At 43.2% G+C, this 23,115-nt stretch overlaps 1 protein-coding gene across 2 annotated transcripts in view; it reads right to left on the bottom strand.

Annotated features, from left to right (window-relative positions):
• The window catches only part of DROSHA (drosha ribonuclease III), a 109,493-nt gene that overhangs the window by 50,934 nt on the left and 35,444 nt on the right, over window positions 1-23,115 (bottom strand). For both annotated transcript variants that reach the window (XM_087707587.1, XM_087707589.1), the window contains exons 14-20: window positions 20,863-20,987; window positions 19,764-19,863; window positions 14,531-14,638; window positions 9,792-9,899; window positions 6,369-6,507; window positions 5,845-5,905; window positions 1,933-1,992 (exon numbers count right to left, since the gene is read on the bottom strand). In XM_087707587.1, coding sequence (XP_087563713.1) covers window positions 1,933-1,992; window positions 5,845-5,905; window positions 6,369-6,507; window positions 9,792-9,899; window positions 14,531-14,638; window positions 19,764-19,863; window positions 20,863-20,987 — 701 coding nt within the window. The remainder of the gene's footprint in view (window positions 1-1,932; window positions 1,993-5,844; window positions 5,906-6,368; window positions 6,508-9,791; window positions 9,900-14,530; window positions 14,639-19,763; window positions 19,864-20,862; window positions 20,988-23,115) is intronic.

Here is a 23,115-nt window from a genome sequence, read left to right as displayed (position 1 = left end):
CCAGTCACTAAGGAAATAAGAGCAACAGACTCAGTTATAAGTTGGGCTTAGTATCATGTCTAAATGACAAAATAACAGAATTGGAAGGGACCTTGGAGGTCTTCTAGTCTGATCCCTTGCTCAGGCAGGAAACCTTCTACCATTTCAGACAAATGGTTCTCCAATCTCTTCTTAAAACCTCCAGTTGTTGGAGCACCCATAATATCTGGAGGCAAATCATTCCAGTGATTAATTGTTCTAATTATCAGGAAATTTCTCCTTAGTTCAAGGTTGGCTTTCTCCTTGATTAGTTTTCATCCATTGCTTTTTGTCCTGCCCTCAGTTGCTTTGGAGAATAGGTTGACTCCCTCTTCTTTGTGGCAGCCCCTGAGATATGGGAAGACTGCTGCCGTCTCACCCCTAATCCTTCTTTTAATTGAACTAGACAGAACCAATTCCCGCAACCGTTCTTTACATGTTTTAGCCTCCAGCCCCCTATATCATCTATGTTGCTCTGCTCTGCAACTCTTTATAGAGTCTTATATCGCGGCAACAAAAATTGGATGGTCCAAGTTGGTCTTACCAAGATATTATAAAATGGTACTTACATGCTTGCTCTTTAGGATCAGATCTTCCCTCTCTTTATAAAATAAAATCAATTTTGGGGTAAATTTTAAAATGAATCCAATTATTTCCATGATCATTTCTATTTCTATGATCAGTCAGGATATGTAAGGGAAGCCTACTTTTTAATTCAAGTATTTGCTGGACCATTCTAACAAAATCCCAACAGCTGGCAAGTATAGTATTGGCAACAGTACTTAGAGCAGTGTTTCTCAACCTTGGCAACTTGAAGATGTCCGGACTTCAACTCCCAGAATTCCCCAGCCAGCATTCGCTGGCTGGGGAATTCTGGGAGTTGAAGTCCGGACATCTTCAAGTTGCCAAGGTTGAGAAACACTGACTTAGACAGAGACCTAGGTCAATTCAGAATGTAGGCCCAACTAGATTTGAAGGCACTTGGGTCATTAGACAAAAGTTGTGAGAAAATCCACTTGGTGCTTCAACTGCCTAACAGTTTCCTTTTCCTATCTCTAAGGGAGAATGAGCAATGCTCAAAATACGTAAGCTCAACTCAAAATATGCCAAAAGGCTTATGTACAATCAAATGCTTGGCACATCAGAAACAGTGCATAATTTTGAAAAAGACACAGATTTGGAAGTGGGTTAAGTTTTCTTGTCAGCAACGATGAAATCATCCAAAAATAATCACGGGACAGAGATGTATTTTATAGGTTTACAAATAGGGTTGGGTCACATTTCCCCCTCTAATTTAGTTACTTTTATTCCAAGTCTCCCGCGAACAACATGAAAGGTATGATGCCAAGGTAGCGCAGTGGTTAAAGTGCAGCACTGCAGGCTACTTCAGCCAACTGCAGTTCTGCAGTTCGGCGGTTCAAATCTCACCGGCTCAGGGTTGACTCAGCCTTCCATCCTTCCGAGGTGGGTGAAATGAGGACCCGGATTGTTGTTGGGGGCGATATGCTGACTCTGTAAACCGCTTAGAGAGGGCTGTAAAGCAGTATATAAGTCTAACTGCTATTGCTATTGCTATTGCTATTGCTATCTATCTATCTATCTATCTATCTATCTATCTATCTATCTATCTATCTATCTATCTATCTATCTATCTATCTATCTATCTATCTGATTGTTGGGGGCGATATGCTGACTCTGTAAACCGCTTAGAGAGGGCTGAAAGCCCTAGGAAGCGGTATATAAGTCTAACTGCTATTGCTATTGCTATGAAAGGTATGATGGAATTTGCTGCTGTACAGCATCTTTTGAAGGCTGCCTCTCTGTTTTCGGGGGACTAAATAGGGTTAAGAGATGAGAAAGGGACGATTTGTCGCATGGCGGAATGAGGTGCTGGACCTGAACACAAACACTTACCTAGTTAAAAACTCAACCACAGCATCTCCCAAAAATTCCAAGCGTTCGTTGTGGTTAATCCTGCAAAGGAATGCAAAGACGATTAAGAGTGATTCTTGAACCGCTAATTGACGTCGCTGATGGAAAACAGCTACCCATCACTTCTTTGGGCAATAAGCAGAGGACGTTAGCCTCCCGCGGTTTTTCTTTCGGCATGCTGGATTCCCGATGCACAACAGTGAATATCTGGGCTTCTCCTCCCCCGTACAAAAGCCACAGGCGGCCTGGAAGGTAATAAGGCAGATTATAATTTTGTGTTGACTGATTAGTAAAAGAGAGGATAATGACGTGCAGAAGCCTGCTGAGAGGGACTTCTCCGTGTGCTGTTACGCCTGTCAATGATTTAAAAGAAATGCCTCCCCCCAGGCCATCTCTGGGCTCTGCCAGGCGCACAAAAAAATAAAAGCACCTCGCGGGGAGCGCGTTGTTTCAGCTATAATAGTGAGCCTGACCCTTCGTCTTCCCCGGCGTTTTTATTCTCTAGGTACAAGCAGGATTACAGCTTACGAGGGGAACTACATGCTTCGCATGCAAAGCATGACATATTCAATTCTTAGCATTTCTTTTCTACGGCCTGAAACTTTGGAAATAGTTGCTGGGCCCTGTAGAAAATGCAGTATTGAAATAGATGGACACCAATGGCATGTAAGGAAGGAAGCTTCCCCTACATTTCTACATGGGTCCTTGCACAGTTCTTAGAAGCGTCCTTCCTTTTTTTGAGCAAGAAGGAAATAGTCCGAGCTGCAGTCAAAGAGATCAATAGGCCTCTAATGATTATTGTGCAGGAAAGCCAAATCCTGAGAGCAGGACTGGGAGGCATCCCTCCCCCCACCCCAAAAGAAAAAGATTGCCACTGGTGATCAGAAATGCAATTATGGCAATCAGGAAAAAAATATGGTCTATGATTCATAGCAATGACATATTTTTAAACTTCTGATGTGGCTAGATAGCTAACAAGGCTATCACTTGCGAATTAGAATTACCCGTATTTTTCAGAGTATAAGACACACTAGAGTATAAGACGCACCCAGGTTTTGAAGAGGCACATTTTTTTAAAAAGTAGGTAGGTAGCTAGAGGGATGGAGAGGGATAGAAAGAGAGAGAAATACAGTAGGTAGGTAAGTAGCAATAGCAATAGCAATAGCAGTTAGACTTATATACCGCTTCATAGGGCTTTCAGCTCTCTCTAAGCGGTTTACAGAGTCAGCATATCGCCCCCACAGTCTGGGTTCTCATTTCACCCACCTCGGAAGGATGGAAGGCTGAGTCAACCTTGAGCCAGTGAGATTTGAACAGCCGAACTGCAGATAACAGTCAGCTGAAGTGGCCTGCAGTGCTGCACTCTAACCACTGCGCCACCTCGGCTCTTAGTAGGTAGGGAGAGAGTAGCTAGGTAGGTAGATAAAGGGACATAGAGAGAGAGAGAAATAGAAAGAGAGAAATACAGTAGGTAGGAAGGGAGAGAGAGAGAGAGAGAGAGTAGGTAGGTTGGTAGGTAGAGGAATAGAGATAAAAATAGAAAGAGAGTCTCAATGCACTGCTATTTGGACTAAATGTATGGTAGTTTTCAATGCAACTAAGAAATAGATTTAAAAAAAATAAATCTGAGGTAGGATTTCAAAAGATTGCACCGTTCCTTATCCTGCCCCATGATTAGCAACAACAATATCAATAATTTGCAGACCGTATGTAAGAATTCAGCCTTAAATATCACAGTTTAAGCCCTACATTAAGATTTGGATGGCACACCTATTTATGGTATGCATCTCACTTGTATACTGCACACACCAGACCCCTTTCTCTCTCTCTTCCCCCCGCCCCCCGCCCCCAACACACAGAAAGATTAAAAGTAATTAAGTACAGATTGAATTCAATTAAGAATGAAGGGAGGGAGCAAAGATTTGATTTAAATATACTGCAATTTTCTGTGAAGAAAAAGGAGAATAAACAGCGTCAAAATCATTCCACAGTGGTGTATATATATGACACTGCTGTAATTACATAGTGTTGTCAGATGTAGCCTAAGAATGATACACAATCTATAAAATTGAGCTCTCCACACAAACTGAAAGGCCGGGTTCCCATTAAATTCTGAATTGCAAACATTTCTGGAAAACGATCCTATGCTATATGGATATTGGTCTGCAGAAGTATTTGGGCTATCATACCTTATGAGAAATCTATTCTACTTTATGAAGTTTGAGCAGATGAAGAAAACTAATGACATTTGAAGAAAGTAAAAAGGGATCTGGAGAAAAATATCTTTATCGGAATATTGGAGGCAATAGGTAATAAGGAAATAATACCGTATGAAATTGCAATGTACTTTGCTATCTTAAATATTTAGAATAAAAAGCAAACTCCATGTAACTTTGAAATTGTCACTGCCTGAGATAGAAATTTCCCATGGAATATATCAGCACTGGAATATACTCTAGCCCCCATTTCTCCACGTAAGTCTTAAGAAGCGAAGCTCCAGGAGCATCATTTTACAACAGGGCCACCCGGCTATGCTGACTGATGACATGGTCACCTCACAGTTTGACCATAAACATGGAATTCCTTTGAAGTCCAATCTTAAAAGCACAATTGGCTAAAAGCAGTGTTCTATGTATTGACTGGTGCTTGTCACTATTTTATTTTATTCATTCATTGTGCCCCTCACCTCCCCTATACGCTTACAAGTTATAAAATACTATAAGTAAAAGGTATTTAAACATTTAAACGCTAAAACTGCACGGATTATGATTTCAAAACTATACTGAAATCAGAACCAAGAGATGGTTACGATGGGGATGACAACTTCTTACCCCATCAGCCACTTCCAACAGCGAACGCCCCCTTTGGGGCACGAGGCCAACAGCAAAACCAGGGTTTGATATCCTTCCAGAAGGCCAAAATGGTGGGAGTATTATGTTATGTGGTTCTGCCCCATATTGGTTACCAACAGATTTCTAGTTGCAATTCAAAGGGATAATTTTGACTGATAAAGCCATATGTGGCTTGGCACATTCAGGACTGCATACTTCAACTAGAGTTCATTCTTTCCCCTTACTCCCTCTGTAAATGTCGATTGCCCTGCCTGGGTAGACCTCTCAGAGCAGAATTTCTCAGCAGTTGAGAACATAGGATTACTTATTAAATGATGGTTGGGCTTCAGGACTAGGGCCATTAGCCAGAAAGTTTGATGTACTTTGAATATTTGAAACAGTAAAAAAATATTAGAATTGACAATGAAAATATTGAAGTGGTGGATAGCGTGTTTCCCGGAAAATAAGACGGGGTCTTATTTTCTTTTGACCCCCCCCCCCAAAAAAAATAAGCTCTTGGTCTTATTTTCGGGGAGGCCTTATTATTTTTGAGGTGCAGGAGGAGGAGAGCGTGGTCACCCCATGGCTGCTGCTGTGTTGCAATATTTTCAAGGAGGGCTTATTTTCGGGAGAGGGCTTATTTTACTGCAGGCACTCAAAAGACTCAAAAGGGCTTATTATCCAGGGATGTTTTATTTTCAGGGAAACAGGGTAGTTTCTTCCTTTTAGGATCAACTAACAATAGTAAAGCCAATAGGCAGTCAAGAAATAAACCACAAACTAGCTCTTGGTAGATTTTACTTGAATCTGACTCCTGAGTTGCAAATCCTAGTTTGAAGGGAACCAGCTGTCCTTCTGCACTTGCGAACTTGTATCTTCTCCAGCATTTTACACCACGTGCTCTCTCGTTGTAAATGCATCGTGTTTCTATTAATTCAACTGAAATTCTGAAGCCTTGTTCACATCAAAGAGTTAATGCAGGCATTACGTAATGTGAATATCACTGCCACACACTTGTAATGCATAAGAAGCCCAGTGGCGGGAAAAATATTTATACACATACCTGGAAGGAGTTGGGTCATCTTGACCAAGACGTGACATAATATTGATCAAAGTGTTTATACCTGTAAAATACAAAATCACATCTAAAAATGTATTCATATATTCAATATACAGTGGTACCTCACTACTCATTGTTAATTGGTTCTGGGAGGTACAATTAGTACCAAAAATGATGAGCATCGAACATTTTTTTCCTATAAGGAATAATGTAGTGAGTCACAAAGCCGCCAACAGCGACAAGTTCTAGCTAGCTTGTGTGTTGAGTACGAAGCAAATGATGAGTACCAGGACAAAATTTTCATGTCAACATGCGTTGAGTACCAAATTCAATAAGTTTCAAAGCAGTTGAGTACCACGGTAATACTGTAGTCTGATAATTACAAGGAGGATATTTATGAAGAAACAATAAATGTTCTGCTTTTACAACCTGCTTTCAAAAAAAGGCTGAAATGAAGAACTCTCGGAAGCAACTTCGATGCTCACATCAAAGGACGAAATGGCAAGAGGAAAGACAATCACACTGACCTTTCTTCCTCATATGCATATGGTGAACTTTCCTGTCCCCATATTTGGGTTGCCGAATCCCACAATTTGACAAGGAATTTCTGGCATGGTCTGGATTCATTCCAAAGTTCAAGTGATGGCTTGGGTGAGTCATGGCAAGCTAAAAAGCAGAATCCCAAAATCAAAGGGAAACACAACGAACAAATGTTCATTCGACTTCAAACGCTCAGAGAAATTTCACTAGGTTCAATGTCACGAGTGAGTCATTCATAGTTTCCCAAATGTTGGAAGTGTTTTATCTAGCTGGGTCAAAGAAATTCTTATCCGCCCCTCCTTGACAAAAGAAAGCTGGTGATATATAGCACATGTCTCTCTTCCTATCTAACAAATCCTCATTATTTAATATGATAATATTACAGGGACATATACTATAACATTAAATGTACAATTATAATGCAATATAATTCTGCTGTGAAAATCTAACTGTTGAATCTAACTCTAGTTTTTGGTTTTTTTTTTCTCGTAAATGTGTTTTTATTTTATTTTTCCATTTCATTTTCGTACAGTCACATATATACTGTGCACAACCAGGGCTATATAACATTAAACAATAAACACAGCCATTCCTCTTGTCAATAATACCCCCCCAAAATAGAAACACAATGTACCTCTTCGACCCTCCATACACCCTTTCTTTCGCCCCCCTCCAACTTTCCATCTTCCCTCCAACATTCCCCTCTACCCTACTTCCCCTCCCCCTCTACCACTCCTTCTAGTTTTGGGGTTTTGTAAAGAGTTCAGGTACGATAGCATCTGTGAAATGCTATGCATGACAATTCAGAAAAAAGCCCTTACTGTGCCCAGTAAGTTTACTTTCAGATATACCTGAGCTGACGTTTAAGGTATTCAGCCTAAGAGCTTCCTATATTTTATGTCACACTGTGTTTCATCATCACCGGGATATTTATGCACTTCTTTGTTCACTTTGCAATATTTGTAAACCACTGTGATCAATTAGGTCCGCAGACGGTGAACCACAAAGCAGAATTAAACAGAATGAAATAATAATGAGGGGATCATTAAGATAACAAACCCTTTGCAGACCCATTATCAATACTGATCGAAAGCACAATGGAAGCGCTTGTTTTAATTGCCTTGGGAAATGGAAGGAGAGGGCCAGGCGTATTTCTGGGGAAAGTGCAATACATTCCAAAGCACGGAGGTTTTCTTCAGAGAAGACCTGTGTCATCTAACCCCTCATCTTTCCTGCTTGGTGGGGAGACCTTCAGTAGGTTTACTCAGAGTTGCTTAACAAGAGTCACATTCCGGAAGGTCCCGTGTCAGATGATACATCATACACAGCTTTTAGGGGATAACCACCACTTAGGATTTGCCCCTGAAACCTACTAGCAGCCAGCCAATCCTGTGGCCTTAGAGGAGGTGTTATTCTGAAGGTTCCACCACAAAACCGCGGACGACAAAATCGCGGTCGATGAAAGGGCGTATGTGACGTCATCACAGCGCGACGAAAAAGATCGAAAAATGTAAAAATAAAGCTAAAAACTTACCCTAACCCCCCCAAACCTAACCCTAAACCTAACCCTAAACCTAACCCTAAACCTAACCCTAACCCTTAACCTAATGCTAAACCTAACGCTAACCCTAAACCTAACCCTTAACGTAACGAAAAACCTAACGCTAACCCTTAACCTAACGCTAAACGTAACGCTAACGCTCTAACCCTAACCCTAACCCTTAACCTAACCCTAACCCTAACCCTTAACCTAACCCTTACCTTTATGTGAATCGGCTTGCTGTAATTTATTTTTTATTTCAATTTTTCGATCTTTTTCGTCGCGCTGTGATGACGTCACATACGCGATTTCGTCGAACGCGCTTTTGTGGAATGCGCTTTTGACGGGTCACGATTCTGAATGGTTATTCTGTCCCCTAAGAGTGCAGCTGTTGCATTCTGAACAAGTTGCAGCATCTGAGTTCTCTCCAAATAGCGTGCCTTGCACCAGCCCAGCTATTAGGCATGAGTATCCTGATCTATGTAGGGTCATAACTAGAACAGTTGTGAACAGTTAAAGAGGGCCATGAGTGCCAGATGGAGTTTATGCCACGTTCAAGAAGATGCCTTAAATTGCAAACCGATTCTGTCGGGAGGACTGTAATCCCATCCTGAGTAATAATAACCCAGACCAGAATTAATGGACTGCCCATATATTCATGACCAAATGTACTGTAGATGTGAAATTATACATGGAAAACTATCTCTGACTCCTTTTGAAGTTTCCCCGGAAGCTTCTGTTTCTATCCGTGTCCAAATCTTGTTGTCAGCCTCTGCTTTGCTATCGCTTCGGCTGCCATGAAACGGGGAGGGAGGGCATGGTATTTGGGAGGGGTTACTCAATGTGCTGGAGGAAGGTTCTGGAGTTCACCGGCTGATCGCATGCGTGGGTGTTCCCGCCAGGACTAACGGCACCGACATTCCATCTTCGTGATGCCTTTTGAAGTTATCTCACACCTGACATTTGGAAGAATTATGATTGGACTGGAACTGTGATGCCAAGGGGAGGGGAATGGGGTATTCTATATATCAATCGCTTTCGCGCCTAAATAATCAGACTTCGCTTCGCTATGCCTTTAATCATTCTTAATTAGTAAAAGTACACTTGATTTCCACACATGGAGTCTCGTGGTCTTTCTTTCCTAATTAATTAATGGAGAGGTGCTGACACTTGTTTTCCGTGTTTCTCTTCCTCATCCGTGTTTATTTCTACTCACTGCTTATTCCCAAGGTCAGCAACATTTTCAGAACATGATCATCTCCAGAGCCAATAAAATAAGCAAGATCTTGCAATCTTATCAGGGAATGACAGGTTATATGAAATCTTGACTTCTTTCGATAACATTGCTGAGATCCTTTGCAATTTTTATTGTTTCTAACATGAAAAAATATTTACAATTTTAAACTTTTCCGTATCACGTTGCTGTCCTTTATTCTACATTCCTACTCCATTTTTTTGTCTCTCTCTAATCAGCCACCGTTTAATGCTCAGGGCCCAGATGGATCCGCTGAGTTCTGTCTCTGTCTCCAACTATCTCACTTAGTTCCTTTCCCCAGGTTAAACTCTTAGAATCTAGGCCAGTGTTTCTCAACCTTGGCAACTTGAAGATGTCCGGACTTCAACTCCCAGAATTCCCCAGCCAACAGAAACACTGATCTAGGCTTTATTATCTACAGCAATCTCCCTGAAGGAATTGGATCCTGGAGGAGGATGGGGGAATCCTGGAACTGAAGGCTACACATCTGGAGAGCAAATGGATTTAAACGCCAATAGGAAGATACCAATACATTTCTTTCCTGTTCCCTTCGTTTTATCCCAACTTAGTACACTAGTCCTATTGTGAAGTACACAGTTGTCAACATGAGCTCACCTGCAGTAAGCACCGGTCTTTAAAAGTGTAGCCTATTAGTCTGTCCAAATGCATCAGGCACTGATGGTAACGGATGTGGTGCGTTAGGACGGGAAGCATCATGGCGTGCTGGAGAAAGAATCATCACAATTCACGCTAGGAAATCCTTGAATGCCAGATCCTTTAAAACTGCTTTTAGCCCCTACTTTACATTCATAATATGCATTGCAGCTGTTATAAGCACTTCCATAATTTTTACAAAGGCTTTGAAAGAGAGCAGTACATTTTACCCATGCTGCATAAGGGATATGTGTGTGATAAAGCAGGGAGAACTAAGTGTTTACATTCTCTAGTAAATAAGTGCGTACAGATCAATCTAAGATGTAGGGGTTCATTGCTTACCTCCTCATCTGCTTAAATTGAATTCAAAATGTAACAATTAATTCTCAGAGCTGTCCAATAAAATATTATTTCTAATTCACACACATACACACACACACCATTTACAGAAGATAAACATGATGAAGTATAGAATTTAGCTAAATCATACAATATATCCATGATTTAATTGGGGTAACAGATACTTGAATGGGACTCTGGAGCTTCTGAATATTGATCTAGGGCAGAGGTGTCCAACTCGCGGGTCGTGGGTGGGATGCGCCACGCGTTGGCAACACCTACACCCGGTTTAGCAAAGAGGAAAAAAGTTGTGCTACGCCGTGGGATGACACCATGACGATGTGAGTTTGACACCCCTGATCTAAGGGCTCAGATCATGGAAACCAGAACGGATAGGCACACAAGTTGAGAAAGGGGGAAAACAGAACATCACTGATTGTTAAACTAAATGTTTTTATACATATATACATACTCAAATCATAGCAAATAATATTTTGGATAATTAACAGACAGAGGGTTTCTAAATCAAGGGAAGCAGTATATTAATGAGACACCACCACCACCCTTATTGAATACTGTGTCGAATTCTTGGCATTCTACTTTTAGAAGTATTCAGACAAATTGGAATATAAAAATATAACAATGAATTGATTAGGAGGCCTGGAAAGTCTTGTGAGAAGAGATAAAAGGAACTGAGAATGTTTAGTTTTGAGGAGGAAAGAAGGGAGGAAAGAAGCGATAGCAGTTTTCAGAAGATGTCAAACAGAGGATGGTCAAGACCTTTAATCATTCAAGCATGCAATCTAGAACCCAGGCCAAGTTGGAGTTTGGGTAACACTAGGGGTTACTTATTCACAAGGAGCAATCCATTGTGGAGCAGAAAGGATCTCTTCCGGGCCTCTCAATGGAGGTTCTCAAGACGGAGAACTAGCAAGGTGGGAAGAGAAGAGCTTTTGCGATGCGGCTTATGTGTCTAAACCAGTGTTTCTCAACCTTGGCCACTTGAAGATGTCCGGACTTCAACTCCCAGAATTCCCCAGCCAGCGAATGCTGGCTGGGGAATTCTGGGAGTTGAAGTCCGGACATCTTCAAGTGGCCAAGGTTGAGAAACACTGGTTTAAACCCCGAAGTTCTTCACTTGCCTTGTTGCACTATCTGTCGATGGGCCAGTGAAAATGGAAGGCAGCATGTTATTTACCGAAAGCCTTTCTGTGAAAACTCTGCAGCCCTCATGCCCAGGGACTGTGCCCCAAGTATTTTGTTAGCAGCATGTTGAACACAGGGACGTTTCAAATGTATTAAATTGAAACTCTAATCCTGAACCAATCTATTCCACTGGGCAAGAAAGAAAAATACTACACCAATAACTTTCAACTACTCTGTAATGTTCACAGTCTCGCTACACATTTAATTGCATCCAATCGCTTTTTAATTTGGCAGGAAGCAGCATAGATATCAACGATACACATAGACAATAGATACACATACAATAGATGCAGACACGCACGCACACACAAACACACACCCGGTTTCCCCGAAAATAAGACCTCCTTGGATAAGAAGCCCAATCGGGCTTTCGAATGCAGGCGTTAAAATAAGCCCTCCCCAAAAATAAGCCCTCCCTGAAAATATGTAAACACATGCGCAGCTGGTCCCCGCCATTTCCTCTGGTTGCTTGCCACGCAAACAACACGACAGGGGTGGGTTTCTCGCCCCATTCCAACCGGTTCGGTTGGAACGGGGCCGGCGGCGTCCTCGTGCATGCGCACGGCACACGCATGCGTACTAGTGTCTCTGCGATGCTCCAGCTGCTCCTGGAGGATCGTGCAGGCGCTGTATGCGTCCTGCGCATGCGTGGAAGCGCAGAACTCGTCAAAACCGGGTAAGGAGCGCGGGCGGGTGGGTGGGCCAGTCGCCGTTCCTGGAAGTTACTTACTTCCGGGTTCACCGACCAACCGGTTTGCAGGTACCGCCGCGAACTGGTTGAAACCCACCCCTGCAACGCGAGGTGAGGAGGTGAGGCCGGAGGGGGGAAAGGGAGGGGAGAATATGGCCCATGCACCCACAGCTAACAGCTGCTCCCCCAACCCTAGCCACCACGCTCCTTCCGTCACGCTAATGGCCGCCGCAAAAAGAGCGGCAGGCCCAGCGACATGCAACATAGCAGCAGCTGTGAGGTGACCACACCCGCCATCTTCTGCACCTCAAAAATAATAATAAGACCTTCCCCCCAAATAAGGACAAGCACTTATTCCGGGGGGGGGGGAGAAAATAAGACTGTCTTATTTTCAGGAAAACATGGTACATGTAAAGATACACTGTTTACTTTGACAATCTATGGGTATATTTCATCTAGTTTTCTCTCAAAAACCATGGATTCTGCAATAGAGCAGATCCACTGCCATTTGATACGCTGCTGTCCTTCACATTGAAAACAACAAGAACATTTCAGTGGATAAACTGCAAAGGATTCCAAGGCCATGAACAACGTAAGTGCTAAAAGAAAGAAAGATGCCGTTTGACATGGATTTCGCATTAGAACATTTACTCCTCAAAGACAAAAGCTACGTATGAAAAGAAAAACATCGGGGGATGGGGAGGGATAATATCAATTATCCAGCTGATACCAATTCCACTTTGTACATCTCAGTTTCAAGGCAACCAAGAATAATAAAAAGAAAAAGACAGTGAAGCAAGATTGAGAATCCTTGTTGAAAATTCCACTTGTGAAGTTATACCGTATTTTTCAGAGTATAAGACGCACCGGACTATAAGATGCACCCAGGTTTTGAAGAGGTAAAATTTTTTTTAAAAAAAGGGTTTTGTCCTCCCCAGCTCCCAGGAGCACCCTGCAGGCATCCCAAACCATCTGTACACTCCGTTTTTTTGTGAAAAAATGGGGCATGCAGAGAGTCGAGGAGGCCTGCAAAGTGCTTCTGGGGAGGGCAAAAATGCAACGCGTGGGGCTTGATCTTCTGAAAGATTAAGGCTTTTATCTATCTCAAATCCACTTTTCTCTACTTCTCCCATGGCAGGGCAGGACTAAACAGCTCTCTCCGCGCTTTGTTGTTTTTCCCCTTCCCTCGGACTGGCGGTGACGGTGAGCCACTCGGCCCAAGGAGCAGCAGTCGGCTCTCTTCTTCTCTTCCGCTAGGAGGGAAAGACATGCGGGGGCTGCTGAATGGCGGCTGCTGTGCTTGGCTGGGAACGGCCCATTGGATGAGAAGGGGTGGGGACGGATTCCATTTGGATGAAAGGTTCCTCGTGGCAGCAAAAGGGAAGCAATAGCAATAGCAATAGCAGTAGACTTATATACCGCTTCATAGGCCTTTCAGGCCTCTCTAAGCGGTTTACAGAGAGTCAGCATATTGCCCCCAACAATCTGGGTCCTCATTTTACCCACCTCGGAAGGATGGAAGGCTGAGTCAACCCTGAGCCGGTGAGATTAGAACCGCTGAACTGCTGATCTAGCAGTAGCCTGCAGTGCTGCATTTAACCATTGCGCCACCTTGGCTCAAGCAGAAAGGAAATAAGGCTGCCTCATCACACACACACACACACACACACACACCAAATCTGCCCGGATCTGTCAGCAAAGAGATACGGTAGCTGGGATGAATAGCAGCAGTAGCAGCAACAAGCACTGCCTGACAGATCGTGAGAGATTGGGGTGGAGCAAGGGAAGAGGACCAATCTCCTCTGCACAAAGACTTGCCCCTTTTCCAGACGATCCAGGCGGCTGCATTCAGAGCATGACATACCCAGATTTTCACCCTCTTTTTTGGAGTAAAAAGGTGCGTCTTATACTCCCAAAACTATGGTACATTTTTCCTTTCCACTGCCTGCTGTGGACTGGTCCAGAAATACCAGAAGTATATGTGCCCTTATATCTGCATTTTTCTGAAGTCTGATTGATTATGTGACAACAAATTGGTCACAACTCAATAGCAATAGCAGTTAGACTTATATGCCGCTTCATAGGGCTTTCAGCCCTCTCTAAGCGGTTTACAGAGTCAGCATATCGCCCCCACAGTCTGCGTCCTCATTTTACCCACCTCGGAAGGATGGAAGGCTGAGTCAACCTTGAGCCGGTGAGATTTGAACAGCCGAACTGCAGAACTGCAGTCAGCTGAAGTAGCCTGCAGTGGTGCATTTAACCACTGCGCCACCTCGGCTCAATGATTCATGAGCAACCATATAGATATTCTTTAGGACTATTCTGAAAGGAATAGTAGATTTTGTTGAATTTTGTGAGATTGGGAGCCGTGCTGCTCCTTATTTGTATTCCACAGGTTTGAAAGAGCCTTCGTTAAAACTGACTTTCACCCTCCCCTAGGAAGGCAAAAGGAACTTCAACTCACCTGACAGACATCGGAACGAATTCCCGTCTTCCAGAATCCTTGGCTGCTCAGCTCAACAGTGACTTCCCGCCGCATGGTATTCTTCTGCCTGATTTTTTGCAGGGCTTCCTTTAGAGAAAGAAAAAGAGAACATGGTGTTTTGCTAAGGAATCAACGTCCCCTTGAATTTATGGAAAACCTGAGTCTCGATCATTCATTCATTTCATTCATTCATTTATTGGTCTTGTATGCCGCCCACTCCCGAAGGACTCCGGGCGGCTTACAATAAAACAGGGAAAGGGGAAAAATAAGACAATACAAGACAATACAACAATTTAAAATACGACAACATTCACAGATGAAGTGGGGCTGGATACTTCAACAGCCCCCAGCCTGCCGGAACAGCCAGGACTTAGTAGCTTTACGGAAGGCCGGGAGCGTAGTAAGGGTCCGGATTTCAATGGGGAGCTCGTTCCAGAGGGCCGGAGCTGCAACAGAGAAGGCTCTCCCCCGGGGGGTCGCCAGCCGGCATTGGCTGGCAGATGGAATCTGGAGGAGGCCTAGTCTGTGCGATTGAATTGGTCTTTGGGAGGTAACTGGCAGGAGGCGGTCTCTCAGGTACCCAGGTCCGATGCCATGAAGGGCTTTAAAAGTAACGACCAGCACCTTGAAGCTGGTCCAGAGACTAAAGGGTAGCCAGTGCAGCTTGTGGAGGATAGGTGTAACGTGGGTGTACCTAGCTGCACCCAAAATCGCTCGCGTGGCTGCATTCTGGACTAACTGAAGTCTTTGAACACTCTTCAAAGGCAGCCCCATGTAGAGTGCGTTACAGTAATGATGAGGAAACATCCTTCATCCTTTCTTTGGAATCCCACAATGGAATTATCAGTGAAATAAAAAAAAATATACCTTGGTCTACTGGCAGCATACGACAACCCCACTCTAACACATCTTAGGACAAAGGATAAATTGTGGGTTTATTGCTGCCACAATCTGTCATACAAATATGCAGAACGAGGAAGGGCTGGTGGAAACCCTTGAAATTAGGAGTGGATGCATCCAGTGGTGGTATTCAGCCGGTTCGGACCGGTTCAGGTGATCTGCAGGTGCACTATGCTGTCCTATTTAGCCACATTTTCTAAGCCGTCCACATATGTGCAAGCTGCGCGCATGAGAAAGCACATGTGGGGAAGGCACGCACACGTCCGATCACATTTTCGGTGCACGGCGAACCGGTGGTAAACTTATGTGAAACACATCTCTGGATGCCTCCAAATGGTGCACTGTCTTACAGGAAAAAATAAACAGGCTGTGATGGAGGAAAAAATCCATCACAAAATATTTCCTATATTATGTGTGCCTTGAAAAAAATCATCTGCTGCCTCAGCCCGTTTGCCTCACAACCTCCATCCCCGTCAGTTTTCCAGCTCCCAGTAAGGCAGTTAAGAAGGAAAGAAAGAAGCATCTGTTCTAATGTACTTGGGGATGTACTGAATTTTAGAAGGGAAACAATTCAGCTGCTGGTTTTCTTGCAAGCCCACCTCCTTCCTCTCCATAAATCTTGCTAAAGAGATTCTTTGAGAGAATTGTGCTCGGAAAAGAATGACTTTTCGTTTAGGCAGATGCTAAAGAACCCCACGGAGGGCAGGATTCCCACCACAGAACTTCCTATTGTAGAGGGTTATAAAGAGGTTCCTGCAAGCACAAACCCACATCTGCAAATCACAAGCACCACAATGAAGAATAATGAGGACAAGCAAGTGTTTAGCTGTCTCTTTATCTTGCGGAAATCTTTCTACGGTAGGCTTCTGTTAAAGCGACTGCCTTAAGACCCCCGAGTGCATCCATGAAGGAAGCAAAATATATATATATGAAGCAGAGACATTTTCAGGAAGCAACTAGTCAACGGCTCAGGTGATAAAAATCTAGAAACAGAGATTTACACCACAGGGTGATAAATGCCAAAGTAGCTCTCCTTCTCTCTTTCTGCTTTGTAATCATCCACAAACCCTTTCTGCTATACTTTTAACAATAACATGTCCATTACTCCCTAGAAAGAAATTTCTCTTTTTTAATAAAAAAAAAACTTTTTCTTCCATTTGTCCTACACTGCAGCAATGAAAGACCTCTGTAAAGTTGAAAATAGTCTACAGCATTAAAAAAGAAAAAAGTTATTTTCTGTCAAAGCCATGGGGCAGGTTTATTAGTAGGGCATGGACCTCCCCCCCTTAAGAGAGGAAGCCAAAAGCTGAGACTCTAAAGCTTGTAATAACACCCTGAAGGCCAACACAACTGGAATGTGACACTTGTCTGCGCCAGGCTGCTAAAAAACATTAATTGGAAGAAGCGCCATTGCACAGAGTTCTTTTTTTTTCCTGAGCAAATCGGGTTTACACTATATGATTAAAACAAAAATAAAGTGTGAACAGGTTCCCTATTTCTCCAGTACAAAACTACTTAGCAGTACAGTAATGTCAGGTTTTTTTAAAAAAAGAGAGAGAAAATGTGTTGCTTTTTTTTAAAAAACAAACATTTTCCATCTCCTTCCTTTCCCTTTTGCTCTCCCCATCTTAAATCCATGAAGCTGCCGTGTTATTATTTTCCAAACACGCTTTTAGTGTAGAATTTTTGTGTTTGTGTGGGTTGAGATGCCAGAATTACAAGATTAGATCTGGCTGCCTTAGAATGCTGTCTCTCAGTCTTGACCAAGTCCGTAAATACATCCTTCTTAATTGGAGATACGTTTTGAGAGTCGTTAGGGATAGAGGATAACATTCTGGTTTTAAAAGGAAATGTTTGAATGTTTGAATGTTTATTTTATTTATATGCTGCCCTTTTCCCCCGAAGGGGACTCAGGGCGGCTCACAACTCAAACCAGGGAAGGGGGGATACAAACAAAAATTAAAACAACACAAAACAATGCCTAATTTAAAACACACAACAGTCATACCATTCGAGACGGGGGCAACGGCTCTTTAGCCCCAGACTAATATATGACATATAATAGGATTCTGTTACTACAAGGAAACCCAAGGTTGGATGTTATGACAGCTACTACATTGCCTAAAGCAACTCCTTTCCTCGTTCAGAAGATGTAAATACTACGGAAGGGAATTTTAATGTCCCTGGGCTCTAGGATATTTCACACAGGCATATCACAAGCACTGACTACGCCAACAAGTCTTGTGATTTGCTTAAGGGATTCAGCTACCAGCAGTCTTTGAACAAAGCAGGTCCTTCTTTGCTCAAATGCAAAGAGCTTTTGCCCCCCCCCCCCCCGAATGGTATGGTTGTTGTGTGCTTTTAAATTGTGTATTGTTCTGTTCGTCTTTTTTATCCCTTATCTGTATCCCCTTCCCTGACTTGGATTGTGAGCTGCCCTGAGTCCCCTTCGGGGAAAAGGGCAGCATATAAATGCAATAAATTCAATTCAATTCAATTCAACCCCCCCCCCCCTTTTTATTTACTGATAGAACTCATGGGCTTAATTGTGATTTACTATTTTTTATTTTATTTATTTATTTAGTTTGTCACTCATGTACAAGATGACAGGAATAAGAATAAACATGAATAAGAACACAGGAAATGGGTACAAATAAATGGGGACAGTGGGACAGGGAGGTTAGGCCTGCTGGTGCACTTGTGAACGCCCCTACTGATCTCGAAGGAATGGGGTGAGGTCAACAACAGACAGTTCAAGGTTGAAGCTATGCGGGGTTTGAGGATGTAACAACGGAGTCAGGTTGAGCATTCCAGGCATTAGCAATAGCAGTTAGACTTATATACCGCTTCATAGGGCTTTCAGCCCCCTCTAAGCGGTTTACAGAGTCGGCATATCGCCTCCAACAATCTGGGTCCTCATTTTACCCACCTCGGAAGGATGGAAGGCTGAGTCAACCCTGAGCCTTGGATGGATAGATAATAGATAAGATAGATATAGAAGATAGATAGATAGATAGATAGATAGATAGATAGATAGATAGATAGATAGATAGATAGATAGATAGATGATAGATAGATAGATAGATAGATGATAGATAGCAATAGCAATAGCAGTTCGACTTATATACCGCTTCATAGGGCTTTCAGCCCTCTCTAAGCGGTTTACAGAGTCAGCATATCGCCCCCAACAACAATCCGGGTCCTCATTTCACCCACCTCGGAAGGATGGAAGGCTGAGTCAACCCTGAGCCGGTGAGATTTGAACAGCCGAACTGCAGAACTGCAGTCAGCTGAAGTAGCCTGCAGTGCTGCATTTAACCACTGCGCCACCTCGGCTCTATATTGGAGTATTGCCTCCAACAACCTGGGTCCTCATTTTACTCACCTCGGAAGGATGGAAGGCTGAGTCAACCTTGAGCCTGGTGAGAATCGAACTATAGCAATAGCAGTTCGACTTATATAGCGCTTCATAGGGCTTTCAGCTCTCTCTAAGCGGTTTACAGAGTCAGCATATCGCCCCCAACAACAATCCGGGTCCTCATTTCACCCACCTCGGAAGGATGGAAAGCTGAGTCAACCTTGAGCCGGTGAGATTTGAACAGCTGAACTGCAGAACTGCAGTAGCCTGCAGTGCTGCATTTAACCATTGCGCCACCTCGGCTCATTGACCACTCTGTTGCTGAAATCGTGTTTTCTGCAATCGAGTTTGAAGGGGTTTACACCTTGAGTTTGTATCTATTGTGTGCCCGTGTATTATTGAGGTTGAAGCTGAAGAAGTCGTTGACAGGTAGGACGTTGTAGCAGATAATTTTGTATACTAAGCTTAGGCAGAGTAGTTCTAGGTTGTCCAAGCCCAATATTTTGAGCCTGGTGGCATAAGGTATTCTGCTGCGAGTAGAGGAGTGGAGTAGCCTTCTCGTAAAATACCTCTGGACTCGCTCAATGGTGTTAAGGTCCGATACACAGTGCAGATTCCAGACAGACAAGCTGAGTCCCCTTCGGGGAAAAGGGCGGCATATAAATGCAATAAATTCAATTAAATTCAATTTATTCGAGAATTGGTACTGAATTGAGCAATCAAAGATTGAAACTAAAGGTGCTTCCCATCTCTTCGCATCTTCAACCAAAATACAGAATACTGTACCTTCTAGCTGTAAAATTCTTCTAGCTCAGACTCACCGCAAACAAATAACATAAATTAAAACACTCGGATGCCTACAGCCCTGGAATAATAAACTAGGATTCAGGACTGACTTGGGTTGAAGGGAAACTTCCAAACCAACAATTGCCAGGAGATGAAATCACAACATACCTCTCTCTGAACTAACTTCTGTTTATCTGCTTGTTTCACTTTGGGGCTGTTAGCCAGCAGGTGACGTAATTTCACGTAGCTTTTCCAGAGTTTTTGGTACCTGGAAGAGATGAGAAAGAACCAGGGTTACAATTTGTGTGTTTAGCTTAGTGACCTGTCCAGAATTAATTTATATACCGGAATTCTCTTCATAACCACACAAACTAATACAGGTTGTCCTCAACTTACAACAATTTAGTGACTGCTCAAATTTACAGCGGCCCTGAATAAAGTGACAGGAGCATTTTTCACAGTTTCAACCTTCCCAGCATCCCACGATCGCCTGATCAAAATTCAGATGCTTGGCAACTGGTTCACATTTATGACGGCTGGAGCGTCCCGGGGGTCCTGTGATTCCCTTTTGTGACCTTCTGACAAGGAAAGTCAACGGGGAAGCCAGATTCACTTAACCACCATGTTACAAACAACCTACTTAACAACGGTAGCGATTCACTTAACAACTGTGACGAGAAAGGTTCATGAAATGAGGCAAAATTCACAGAGCCGAGGTGGCGCAGTGGTTAGGGTGCAGTACTGCAGGCCACTTCAGCTGACTGTTATCTGCAGTTCGGCGGTTCAAATCTCACCGGCTCAAGGTTGACTCAGCCTTCCATCCTTCCGAGGTGGGTGAAATGAGGACCCAGACAGTGGGGGCAATATGCTGACTCTGTAAACCGCTTAGAGAGGGCTGAAAGCCCTATGAAGCGGTATATAAGTCTAACTGCTATTGCTATTGCTATCTCAAGGAGAAACAGAGGCCATTGCCTGTGAGTGGCAGCAAGCAGCCGCAGAAGAAACGGCTGCAGAAGAATGCGAGGCAGATGTCGGGATGTATGAGGCCTGGTAAGTAGGGCAGCTCCATCCCGCCACCCATCCCCACCCTAGCTTGTGCCTCACCTCACTCCCTGCACCCTGGGGTGGGCGGGATCTTAATCAGGGCTAATTTTGTGGGTGGGGCTTAATTGGATCGCATGCCCTCAGAAATGTTCTTTTCATGGCGGGTCGTCTTTTTGGAGAAACACGGTACGTTACTGATGTAACAAATAAGGGGGCAACTTACTGTGGGTCTCCAGCATAACTGAGTTGAGCTGGCCGTATTCCAAAATGGACGATGATGGGAAAAGTAATCACATCAGGGTTGAATTGTTCTCGATCCAGCTGATCGATGCGAACAGAACTGGGCTTCTGCAGGAACAGAAAAGCAAAAGGAAAAAAAGAGAGAAAAGAAATAAATCTTCCGCTGATAATTATACTTCCATCAATGTTTATTTGAACTAGGATAGTGGCCCAGTAGTTAGAGTGCAGTATGGCAGGCAAACTCTGCCTGCTGCCAGGGGTTCAATTCTGACCAGCCCAAGGTTGAGTCAGCCTTCCATCCTTCCGAGGCTGGTAAAAGACCCAGATTGTTGGGGACAATATGCTGACATTGTAAACCACTCAGAGAAGCTGTAAAGCACTATGAAGCGGTATATAAGTCTAAGGGATATTGCTATAGAGTTTTGGGTACATGTAACATCTTCTGTCACATACTTCCCAACAGCCGATAAGATCCCACAGAGTGGGCCTTCTCCAGGTGCCGTCAGCCAGACAATGTCAGCTGGCGGCTCTGTAGCCGCCCCAACCCTATGGAACAAACTACCCCCAGAGATCCGGACCCTACCCACTCTCACGGCCTTCCGGAAGGCTATCAAAACCTGGCTATTCCGGCAGGCCTGGGGCTGTTGACCTCATGACTGAGGTCCAGCCCCGATTAGACTGGGTGCATGATGTGTTTTTCTTTTAATCTGTTTTCTTCGTTTTTTAACTCTTTACTTTTTAAAATTTATTTTCTATAAGCCGCCCGGAGTCCTTCAGGATTGGGCGGCCTATAAATTTATTAAATCAAATCAAATAACTTGCTAAAGATACAAACAAACCTAATACATGGAAGATTTATATGAGCTTTCATGCACTATATCAGTGATGGAGAACCTTATCGGCACCGAGGGTGGATCAGCCCGGAAGAAGAATGGGCAATGCCATAGGTCTGCTATCCTGGCACTACATCTACTAACACTATTCTGAAAGTAGCTAGCGGCTCTACTTGAAAATTAGCAGTCTGAAACTAGCAGGATCTCTCCCAACTTTAATTGGATTTTCTTTCCTGGGCAAACGAATCATCCTATTCACATGCCCAAATATTACTAGGTGATCAAAAAGTGTGAAATATCCGTTCTGTTACTCGTTTAATGCTCACACACAGAAAAGGATTGTCTAACCAAAGAGGTTTCTTAGGCAATGGAAAATTTTGAGCTGCCTAAATGAGTTCAGCCTGAACATAAGACAGATGTGGAGAAGGATAACAAGATGCTCACTTCATTTCAGGCTACTGCTGGATTTAAAACAAAAAATGGCTGAGGTTAATTTTACGTTGTTTAAGTCACAGTTATTTATTGATTACAGTAATTTATGGGAGGACTAAAATTAGAATTATCACCCTTCTGTTTCTCCCAAAAGCTTTCACAAAATTCACCATTCTGTTTTTATAGCGTAAAGTTACGCCCAGGAATTAATATGTGAGGAGCTCATAGTGGCTGAAAGGACTAATACAAATGTAGGCTACTGATGGAATCAATGAAAAAAGTCTGATAAAAGTTTAATTATCTTGCAGGAGCCCCTGTCATTCTAAACTTTAGAGTTAAAACATCACCACGGAGAAGGATGGATACTTGGCCCTGAAGGAGACTCAAAATTCATTTTTATTTAAATAATGCAATGCTCTTCCCAATAAATGTACAAGGTTATGCTCTGTGAGATATTCCCCCTCTCGCTATTCTAGTCTTCACATGAACAAAGAGCAAGAAAACCCACGCAAATCTTCCTCTTCTATTTGTTCCCGGCAGAAATTAGAATAATTGCTATTGTCACTACAGGGACTTGGCAGGAAAGAAAAATATGCACACCCCAAACCTATTTTTCTTCCTTTTCTCATTCTCATTTTAAAAAGAGACATGGAGAGACACACACACACACACACACACACACAACCAAGAAAACGATGCTCCATGAATCCCCTCATGATCTTTAGTCATTACAGACAAGTAGCAAAGGGAGAGGTTCGTTATTAAAACCCACAAAAGTTACTCCGGTTGTCAGAAGAGCCGAGGCTTCCTTTTATGTGTTCTACAATACCTATCGAGCAGAGCACAACAGGAAGAGGCGTTTTATGTGACGTGAGATTTTCTTTATTTTGGGGGATGGATGAAATGTTCTGGGGTGTGGAAGGCGGGAGGGAGAAATTCAAGCAGATTTATTTATTTAAAACTCATTGCTT

Source organism: Thamnophis sirtalis, unplaced genomic scaffold, assembly GCF_051295495.1.
Source record: "Thamnophis sirtalis isolate CommonGarterSnake01/CBP01778 unplaced genomic scaffold, rThaSir2_p1.2 scaffold_2, whole genome shotgun sequence".
NCBI classification, from domain to species: Eukaryota; Metazoa; Chordata; class Lepidosauria; order Squamata; family Natricidae; genus Thamnophis; species Thamnophis sirtalis.
This window is presented reverse-complemented; position numbering and strand designations above follow the sequence as displayed.